At 34.7% G+C, this 11,704-nt stretch overlaps 1 protein-coding gene and 1 long non-coding RNA gene across 2 annotated transcripts in view; both read right to left on the bottom strand.

The window, feature by feature from the left end:
* LOC125649215 (heat shock factor 2-binding protein-like) overlaps positions 1-11,704 on the bottom strand; it is a 43,017-nt gene that overhangs the window by 1,996 nt on the left and 29,317 nt on the right. The window contains exon 9 of the mRNA XM_056164868.1: positions 562-662. Coding sequence (XP_056020843.1) covers positions 562-662 — 101 coding nt within the window. The remainder of the gene's footprint in view (positions 1-561; positions 663-11,704) is intronic.
* On the bottom strand, positions 3,324-11,168 carry LOC130054589 (uncharacterized). Its single transcript, XR_008802904.1, has 2 exons — positions 7,525-11,168; positions 3,324-4,635 (listed from the first exon to the last, which is right to left on the bottom strand). It is a non-coding gene; the product is annotated as an uncharacterized LOC130054589 (long non-coding RNA).

Below are 11,704 nucleotides of genomic sequence, written 5' to 3'. Positions count from 1 at the left end.
TATCGTTTACATTTTTCTAAACGAGAGACCACGTGTCTGCCCCCCTTAAATCCGCCACTGAAGAGTTTCCGTTTTTGACGAAGGAGTGAAATTACATACTTTTAATAAATCAGTGGTTCTGTATTTATTTTTTTCATTGGGTAGGGGTGAGGTTATGTACATACAATGTATACATGCTATCCGCACTTCAGGTGTCTGTGTTGCAAAACACCCTGTGTATAATTGAACTACATATGTACATCCACGTACAGGCAAAACGCAAATCTACGAGTAAATGTAAAAGGATACCTGGTGACATGTCTTCGAGATTATTTCTTTCATTCACATGGCAAATCAAAACTTGATCATAGGCGAATCTAGACGGATTGGAGAGAGGGGGACTCTTGACATAATCACACAGAAAACGGAAGTCCTTAATGCTTTAAGATGACCTCCTCAACCATTAAAAATCAGGTTTCTATTCATGATATTCTATAGTGTGAAACCATAGGCGATAAATTTAACTACATTTGCATGTTGTATTATTATTCTAAAACACAATCCATGAAGACTGTTTCTCACCTCCTCAAGTAGTTCGTGTATGATATTAAGGCTGTCGCCAACTGACATCATAGACTGGATCAACTTCAGAGTATTCACTTGATTTTCTGTTGCTACTTCATCTTTTGTGAGTAAAATAACAGTAATTTTATCTTATTACTGACTTTTAACTTTATCATGTTTATAGTTCACAAAGTGATGTATGGGTGGGAAACTACGAGTACCTTGTAGAAGCCAGCCTAATAATTCATCATCCCGCGTTTCGAAGACAGGTATTTTTTACCTCTCTGGTTGATGCTAACATTATAAAGTCACATTAGAATAAGACTACCAAGAACAATGGGCAATGTATGACATCAAACCATTAAATTTGAATTCTTAATTTTGATTTAGAGAGTTAGGCCGCGTTTGCCCAGTTATCTACTTTGTATTGCTTATAGGAGTTATGAGATTGATCACTGTTCGTTATCTTCACCTTTCATGCTTTAAAATCAATAGTGACGGTAATCAACTTCTCAACATTTCAAGTCCCCAAATCATTCCAACTTGTTCATGAGAATAAGAATTCCAGAAAAAAATTACCATTATACTAGCAACCCAACTTTAAGTACCCTTTTTCGTAGACAACGAGAAGTTCACTGGATCAGGACTCTAGGTACTGCATTTCCATATGGATGTAATGATAATGTATACGACTAGCCGAGTAGAAAATAACGTGAATGTAATGGGACTTTTCCCCAAATACACCAAAACGTAAACGCACTCATGGATATCGTTCATGTCAAAGACCAAATATACAAAATGTCACACTTGATTTCCTTTTACCTTACGTCAACAGACAATAAGGTCGACATCATATTCGCACAAAACTTTATTCTGTTCCATTGAGAGTTTTGAATAAGTTATTTGAAGAAGCCAAAGCTAGTCCATGCTTGAATTTTGTAACACCAAAATATAAATTGAATTCTATGATCATAGATGTTGCCCATCAGAGGCTCTTTAAACCACTGCGAGTTATGGATGATAATCCTTCCGAATCATGCCGTCAGATACTTAAACTTAAATTTACTAACAAAGGAATAAATGCTGCCAAAATAAGCAACATTCTTCGTCATAAAACAATGAAATATTGTGTTCCAGCATATTTCAAATTCAAGTCTACATCCTATACTTCCTACAAATATACTTTTACTATTCCATCCAAACTTTTTAATTACAAACACTTTACAGTGCCTAGATATAGACCACCTTATACATACTAGTAATCAACCTAGGTGTTTTTGTTCTTCGTCTTCTTTCAACTGTAGTCCAGCTGGACATGTCATTACTGGCGATGTTGATGTGGTTGACAACGTGGAACTGAAATCACTTATTTTTAAAGGTCGTTAATTCTGAGAACCCCGATCTTTCAACTGGCGAAAGAAATTCATCTCTATTATGAATTCTGTCGAAAATTTTATCAGACGATGGGCTACATTAGAAAAAGTAGAACATGATACCTTGTCAGAATGGATAAAAAGTATAAGAGGGATATTAAAAGCACGTATTAGACACATCAAAACAAAAGTTCGTACCATATATTCTTCTGTGTTTAGTAAACCAGACGTGATAAAAAATTAGATAGATTATATAAGGAATATGCTTTTCTTGCAGCTGACAAAGCCTATAACAACATTGTCATTGTTTGTAAAACTCAATATTACAACTGTATTGGAAAGGAACTCAGCATTGGCCCCACATTTGGTATCCCTAATAATACTCCAACTGCCTTTTCAAGGGTTGAAATTCTTCAAAATTATACTCCACTTTTAAACACATTTAATTTCCAAGTTAAATGGGGCAAATGAATATGAGTTACCGTACCTATACTGGATTCCTAACTTTATAAACATAAATACATTGCCAGATCAAACCCAAAGCTATATTTGCTCCATCACGAAATTATCAACTGCTGTGAAGGAGAAATTCAATCGTATTGTGCCACAACATTTGCCAGACGTTTATCTTGTCTTTATATTATCACTTAAATACCTAAGTCATTTTGTGGTACCAAAATCGTGTCATTATTCCTTTAATTGCACTAAGAGTATTTCGTTATATGATGAAATATCTAGTCCAAAATATAATGATGCATATTAGAAACCTTTTGCAAGAGGTGTAGCGCCCGTAGAGCTTAGAGCCCCGGGTAGAGAGTGGTGCACATACTAATAATTTCGTGAATGAAGAAGCAAACTCTTTTACAATGGAATATTAAAATGTGTGCATACATTTTGAGGGCTGGGGGATAGATGATTTCTGTAAATGCACATGCATTGAGTATCCAGTTTTACTTTCGGTGATTTATTTTGTAGGTACTTGGATCATTCGACAATGCGATTATTGGCTTCTTCGGTGACAAAAAGCCATCCAAGGAATGTCACTCGCGTATTTATGTACATGTTCATATGTATCAAACCGTACGTAATGATGAACTTATTGTTAAAAAACTATTCCATGTTCGTTAAATGGCACATTAGATCTGCGGACAGACTCAAAGCCACATGTTTTCACTCTGTTTACGTTCTTGGGTCGTTGTGACGTCCCAAAGTGCAGATTTCAAATTCGATAAGAGAGACGAAATTTTCAGAAATTGGTCTCTTTCGGCGTTGATTGATAATTTTTCTGGATATCTTTTATACTTACATTGTATAAAGTTTGATTTGAGATATACCAATGTTTAGATTTTTCATTGAAAATGGTATCGTTTAACACTGTTTCCTGTGACCTTTAAAATGCTGAAACATATTTTATTCTAATTATACAAAAATACTTACATAAAAATGTGTCATGCATGCCCAATTTGTTAACAGAGCTGCTTCTTATGATATGAATATACATGTAAAATAATGACAATGTTAAAATAACACCTTAAGATGTTCAGAAACAGAAGACCGTGTGAATCTCACATAAAATGATAACTTATCGTGAGTTCGCTGAATTTTGGATAAGTGACTTGAGGTCGTCATTTTCAAGAATATCTACATCACTAGTAATGTCATGTCCAGCTTGAAGATAGTTGAAAGAAGATAAACATATAGGTGGATTATGTGTGATACGGTCTATATCTAGGCACTGGTTGTAAATAGAAATGTTTATAAATACGTATACATGCGAGATGAACTCGAACGAGGTTATGAGTCTATTTTGTCTTTGTGGGGTTATTGCTACATTGTACATGTATATCTACACGGCTTACGACTGTCCGGCCAACTCCTAAACCCATTCTATCAACAGATCTTTCTCATGATGATACGCCAAGTTCCTGTACATCACCTCAACCTCTCCTTTTGCCTTATCAAATATTGCCATATTCCTCTGACCACCTCTTCTCCATATGTTGAGTGCCACCTCATCAATGAAAACTTTCTTTAATAATCTCACTGACAAAGTTCTTTATGTTCCTTTCTCCCGGTGTATTTTTTCCCGTCTTTGTGGAGAATACATAACATATACAGGAAGATAGTGTGCTTGTGCTGCTCCATCTTTCCCCCAAACATTACCGAGTTTGGATCAATGTAATGCTCATTCGTGTCGAAGTGCACTACCATTTCCGATCCAATTGGTCTTTGGGTGCGTCTATGGGACCCCTTCCATAAGCTTTTTCGATAAACATTTCACGAATATCTCGACAGACTTTAGGAACACAATTATTTATGACGTGTTCGCCCTTTTTATGTCCACTTGGTAGTTTCATATCAGCTGGAATGAACGCTGTTGTCCACAACAAACGCTGCTTTGAAAGATTTTCCAAATGTCATTTTCTGTGCATCAACTAAGCTTATGGTGTCCCTGACCTCCTTGGATCTTCCCTTTTTTCCATCTTCCAGAATAGTTTGCAAAATTGTTCTTGTGTTCTCTTCATCTGCTCCCTAGATAACGAGAAATTCAGATAGAGTAACCTCATCCACATTAATGCCCTTTTCTGCAGCTCTTTTGGTGTCCCCAAGACAGAGAACAGCGACTGCTTCATAGGTGCTTTTCACCGACCCAATAATGGGAACGTAATCATGAAGAGAAACAACGTGTTCCTCATCCTGTGTCTCATGTGTATGCCAACTGAAAAGAGAATGAGCTGTTTGACAAATTCTCATTTTTAAAAAACGTCACTATAATAGCTTTTTTGATATACATTGTATATGGCAAGGCGTGATATTAGGTATCTTGATATGCCATCAATTTCTAGACGTCACGCTTAAGGAAGTCAGCTACTTTTACCTTTTGAATCCGGACAACCGAAGATTTCATTGTTTTCGTAAATATCTTCCGAAAATCTGTGTTTGAATTAGATATCTGACTAATTTACAACTATCCACATGAAGAGGAGTAATATCAGGTTTGTTGATGTGCAATAATTTTCAAATATCACGTTTAAGGAAGTCAGCTACTTATACATTTTGATTCCAGGTAACCTGAAACTTCAAGTTTTTCGCAAATACATGTATCTGAAGGAACTCTGTGTTTGTAATAGATATCTTACTAATCTATAACTATCCACGTGAAGAGGAGTGATATTAGGTATCTTGATGTGCCTACGATTTTCAGATATCATGCTTAAGGAGGTCAGCTACTTATACCTTTTGATTCAAAATGACTTCAAATTTCAATATTTGCGTGAATACATTAAGGAACTCTGTGGTTGTATTAGATATCTGACTAATATACCATTGCACATTGAGAAGGATTGATATTAGGTATCTTAATATGCCTCCAATTTTCAGATATCACGCTTAAGGAAGTCAGCTACTTATACCTTTTGATTCCACGTATCCTGAATTTCAAGTTTTTCGTAAATATCTTTAAGGGACTCTGAGTTTGTATTAGACATCTTCCTAATTTACAACTATCCACGTGAAGAGGGGTGATATCGGGTATCTTGATGTGCCATCAATTTTCAGATACCGGGTTTAAGGAAGTCAGCTAATTTTACCTTTTGATTCAAGTTAACTCAAAATTTCAATATTTGGGTGAATATCTTAAGGAACTCTGTGTTTATATTAAATATCTGACTAATTTGCCATTGTAAATATGACAAGGAGTGATATTGAGTATCTTGATATGCCATCAATTTTCAGATATCACGCTTAAGGAAGTCAGCTACTTATACTTTTTGATTGCAGGTAACCTAAAATTCCAGGTATCTTAAGGAACTCTGTGTTTGTATTATTTGTCTGACTAATTTACCATTGCACATATGACAAGAAGTGATATTAGGTATCTAGATATGCCATCAATTTTCAGATATCACGTTTGAGGAAATCAGCTACTTATAGCTTTTAATTCAAAGTAACCTGAAATTTCAGGTTTTTCGCAAATATATTAAGGAACTCTATGTTTGTATTTGATATCTGAACAATTTACAATTGCACATATGACAAGGAGTGATATTAGGTATCTTGATATACATGTACCATCAATTTGCAGATATCACGTTTAAGGAAGCCAGCTACGTATACCTTTTGATTCAAGTTAACCCGAAATTTCAATATTTTGGTGAATACCTTACGGGATTCTGTGTTTATATTAGATATCTGGCTAATTTACCATTGTACATATGACAAGGAGTGATATAAGGTATCTTGATATGCCATCAATTTTCAGATATCACGCTTAATCAAGGAAGTCAACTACTCATACCATTTGATTTCAGGTACCCTAAAATTTCCGGTGTTTCGCAAATATCTGAATGAACTCTGTGTTTGTATTATATATATCATACTAATTTACAACCATCCACACGAAGAGGAGTGATATTAGGTATCTTGATGTGTCATCGATGTTTAAATATCACGCTTAAGAAAGTCAGCTACTTATACCTTTTGATTGCAGGTAACCTGAAAGTTCAGGTTTCTCGCAACTATCTTAAGGAACTCTGTGTTTGTGTTGGGTATAAGAAGCTGACCTCCTTAAGCGTGATATCTGAAAATTGATGGCATATCAAGATACCCGATATCACTCGTTCTCCTATATGCAATTGTAAATTAGTCAGATTTTAATATAAACACAGAATATCTTAAGGTATGCACTCCTCTTCACGTGGATAGTTGTAAATCAGTCAGATATCTAATACAAACACAGAGTTCCTTAAGATATTTACGAAAAACTTGAAATTTCAGGTTACCTGCAATCAAAATGTATAAGTAGTTGACTTCCTTAAGTGTGATATCTGAAAATTGATGGCACATCAAGATACCTAATATCACTCCTTGTAATATGTGAAGTGTTAAATTAGTCAGATATCTGAAAATTGATGGCACATTAAGATGCCCGATATCACTCCTTTTCACATGGATAGTTGTAAATTAGTCAGATATCTAATACAAACACAGAGTTTCTTAAGATTTTTAGGAAAATTTGAAATTTTAGATTATAATGAATCAAAAGGTATGATTCATAAGGTGTGTGGATATCTTGATATGTCATACATTTTCAGATATCACACTTAAGGAAGTCAGCTACTTATACTTTTTTATTCATATGTGCAGTATGCACATATGAATCAAAAGGTATAAGTAGCTGACTTCCTTAAGTGTGATATCTGAAAATGTATGACATATCAAGATATCCAATATCACTACTCGCCATACATATCGTTGTAAGTTAGTTAATTATCTAATATAAACACAAAGTTCCTCAAGGTATTCACATAGATCTTGAAATTTCATTATACCTCTAATCAAAATGTATAAGTAGCTGATTTCTTTAAGAGAGTTATTTCGTTACTGCCTTGACATGGACAACAGACACAAACTTGACCAGAAAACCCTCTAAAAAGGGGAGATTTTGTTTCTAAATACCATCCAGTCAAACACAAACTCCATTTGGCGTGCTTGTCATGACCATTTAATGAAATATTGGAGAAAGTACAAATATAATACAATGTATGCGCCGATGATGATAATATGGCAGCATAAGATAAATGAATAAAGATATTAAGCAAAAAAATACCATCTTGATCCAAAGGAGCCTGGAAAAAACAGTACCCCCCGGAGACAGCATTCTATGCAAAATTATGCCTAACAGTCAACAATCACTCTGGACAGGAACTTTGGAAGTCTGCAATGCACATCCACAGTCAATGAACCTCAGCCTGTATTGATCCACGTCATGACGCTGAAACGAGAAATTAACAAACCGGAAACGACAACCGAAGAACGAATTGACAGAAATACTAAGGGACATGAAAATTAAGGGGAAGAGGGAGGGTGGGTGTAAATTTTTAACGTCTGCTCTGTTCGAATGACGAAATAAAAAAGAGTAATCTATGACATGCGCGCAGAAATGAGTATAGGAATTTCGTACGAGGAACCCGATGCATTTCGAATTTAATCAAGATAAAGCTGCACGAAATAACCCGGTTTATCCATATTAGATAAACCCCAATATCTGAAAACTAGTGGCATATCAAGACACCATATATCACTTCTTGCCATATGTATAGTCGTAAATTCGTCAGATATCTAACACAAACACAAATGTCCTTATGGTTTTCATACAAATGTTGAAATGTCAAGGTAACTCGACTCAGATTGTAAAAGATATCTAAAAATGGATGGTATATCAAATGAATGAAGGTCTGAATTCAATTCGTATATCATTTTCAAAGTAAACACCCAGTTGGAAAAGTTTATTCGTATTTTGCATTTGAAAGTTAAGTAATTGGAGGAAATTGAGCATGAAGTTTGGAATTTCATACCACTCCTCTTTAGAAATAAACCCGATAGATAATAATTTTCAAACTAGTAACCTTTATCTGGTAGCTGACTATAAGTAATTATAACTTTTATATTTTGTAGTATTTGACTACGAGTAGCTAACTTTTCTTACTTTTAGTAGCTGGCTACTAGTGGCTAATATTTCCTGGTTCAAGTAGCTGGATAGTAGTAGCCAACTTTTCTCTTTTCAAGTAACCAGTTACTATTAGCTGGTTACTAGTAGACAACTTTACCAATCTAACTGTGTATAGCCTGTTGTTGACTTTGGTATTTGGAATTAAGTTAAAATCTTATATAAGTTGCATCATTGATTGACCAATAAATAGTTACTTCGTATAATTATACGATTCTTTTCACTTATTTCGTTTATCTCCGGGTTTGATCGAAATTTCTCTAAATTTTGCCAGCTTTCGCGGTGTAATTTTCGCGCGTTTTTAAGGAAAGGAATTCTTTGGAACACCTTTTCTTAAATAAATTTGCTCTTACACTTCCCAAAATTTTTCTGGTTCAAAAATTTGGTGCTTGCATCAATGTTTCTTGTAATCTTTGTAATGAATGAAGAAGGCAGACATACAAACGTACAGAAAACATCCAGACGGGGAGACAAAATTACCAAAACATTACTCTATGTCATTATCATAAAATGCCTACTGGTATCACATGACAATCGTTCGGTAAGGAGACGTCAAAATGCAACCAAATATGCATGTGTAATAGGAGATTGTTTTCCTACGCTTTAGATATGCACTACATAACATGGAATTCGGTTAACTGCTGTTTACCAGTATTCTTTGAATACATGGCTAGATTTAGATTTTCAAGTGCATAAATTCCTAGGAATTAAATTTTTCATTAAATATCTTATATTTCTTGTTGTAGGACTGCGTGAAATAGTCTTCCACTTCTTTTTTTTAATATCAAATATGAAATGTTCATTTTGCAATCGGCTCTTACGTGGGGATTTAAAAATAATTTGAGAAGGAAAATATTTTTAAAGCAGTTTTGTATTACATTTGCATTTCATTTTTAAAGTTACAATTGTATCAAGTTATCCATATTCAAAACTAGAAATATGTCCATAGGACATGAATGCCCCGCCCATTGGACATTTGTAACGCAATATGAAAATAACAGGCCCATGGGCCAAGATCGCTCACCTGAGTCAACTTCGCCTATATCCAAAAAATTTCCCTATACATGTATATCAGCATGTAATTAAAAATTTTGATCCTCTATTGTGGCCCCAACCTACCCCTCGGGGTAGGATTTTTACAAACATGAAATCTGCACCATATCAGAAAGCTGGACTAGTGGTTCTTGAGAAGAAGACTTATAAAGACTTTTTCCTAGACATTCCCTTGTAAAACTTTGATATCCCTATTGTGGACCCACTCTACCCCCAGGGGCCATGATATCTACAAACTTGAATATGCACTATGTCAGGAAGCTGCAATGTAAATTTGAACTTTCTGACCCAGTTGTTCTTGAGAAGATTTTTAAATGACCCCACCCTATTTTTGCATTTTTGTGATTATCTCCCTTTTGAAGGGGGCATAGTCCTCCATTTGAACAAACTTGAATCCCTTTCACCCAGGGATGCTTTATGCTAAGTTTGGTTGAAATTGACCATGTGGTTCTGAAGAAGATGAAAATGTGAAAAGTTTCCAACAACAAGGAAAGTTTTGATCGAAAAGCTCATTTGAGCCTTTGGCTCAAGTTAAATAAAAACCCCAGTGATTTATCGGTATCTTCTCATGGCCTGATATTCTGACCCATTCACAATAGAAAATAGGTTGAGTTTTTTCCTTCATTTTGTGGAAAAATTAGACTAATGCAATTATGCAAATTAAGGATGACCATAGGGGGAAATTGAAGGGGAAATATCTTCTTTATGTAAAGACTTTATAGCTTTTCAATGGAGAGAAAGTTGCTGCGCACTTTCTCATTCACCTAATCAATGAATTAGAAGAGAAATGCAGTGCTTTCACAATAGGGAATTCACTTTGTTGTGTTATTATCAGGGTGTAAACCTTTAATGAACTTAGTCTGGTGTGGTGCTAACCTTTATATAGGTAAATCTGAGCTGTGGTCAAGTCATATCACAAATGTATACAAAATAAAGAGAACCTTTGAAACACTCTTCTCTATTGTCATTAAATCTAAAAACTTTATACAGTTAAATCTTAGTTGTTTACAACTAATATCACACATAAATGAAAAGGAAAACCTTTTGAACACTCCCTTATCAATCTAATTCATTATTTCAATGGCAAAGTGAAGTGTTCCAATAAAAAAATGTCCCCTTTTCTGAAAATGTTTTTTCCCCTCCCTATCTTTAAACTATCTAACTCAAGTATCACCCATTCATTTCACTCTGAATATAATTCAAATTTACCAAAAATCTAAGAAAATTGCAATAAAGATAAATAGCAATTTTGCATTGGTTAAATGTTGCCTAGTTATCAATAGAAAGATTAACATTATTTTTTAAAAATATATACTCGCATGAAATGCTGATCCTCATTTATATACATGGATATCATCCACTGACATGACAAACACCAATCTAATTAAATTTAGATTTCCTCTCCTATACTATATGCCCTGGCCATATTCAAAAGGGGCAAAAAATAATTACTTTGAAACTGAGCTAACCACCAAACAGGAAATAGTAAGCTCAATGTCACAGGGAAGGTCAAGGAAAAAAATACCACAGCTGAATAGCTACCACTAATATTCATCAGTGGAAGAGTTTTCATTAAATATAGTTGCCTTGAAATTGAGCTAAACACCAAATAGGGAAAAGTGAGATCAAGGTAAAAGGAAATGTCAAGGTAAAAGAAATACTGATGCAGTTAAATATATGATGAAAATATGTATCAGCACACAAGGTATGACGAAAATATCTGGAATGCTTTCATTGAAACTGAGCTAAACGCAAATTGTGACGGAAGGACATACGGACGGACGCACGTAACATAATACGTCCCGTCTAACGACGGACTTATAAAAACCAATCGATTATCAGCAGCGATGGGCGCTTTTCAAGGAACAATCGATTCTAAGGAGCGATGGGCGCTTTCCAAGGAAAAATTAATTGATTATAAGAAGTGATGGACGCATTTCAAGGAACAATTGATTACAAGGTGGCATGGGCCCTTGATTAAATGGTCTTGGGATCCCTGTAATTCTAATAATTTTCATAATGGATTTGCGAAAGTATTCACCTTACCGACATCTCACAAGCCATGTATCTGTCCTTACTGATTTTCTTATGTTTCTTTTAACATCTATACGTGTGTTTTATTTAAGTTTCGCAGTTTCGATTCAGCGTGTACCACTTTGACATACAGTGTGTAATGTATATATACCTCTACCTGATCAACACAATATTTTGCGTGAATATAAAAAGC

This window comes from Ostrea edulis, chromosome 5 (assembly GCF_947568905.1).
Source record: "Ostrea edulis chromosome 5, xbOstEdul1.1, whole genome shotgun sequence".
Lineage (NCBI taxonomy): Eukaryota > Metazoa > Mollusca > Bivalvia > Ostreida > Ostreidae > Ostrea > Ostrea edulis.
The sequence above is the reverse complement of the archived record's forward strand: the minus strand, read 5'-3'. Positions and strand labels throughout refer to the sequence as shown.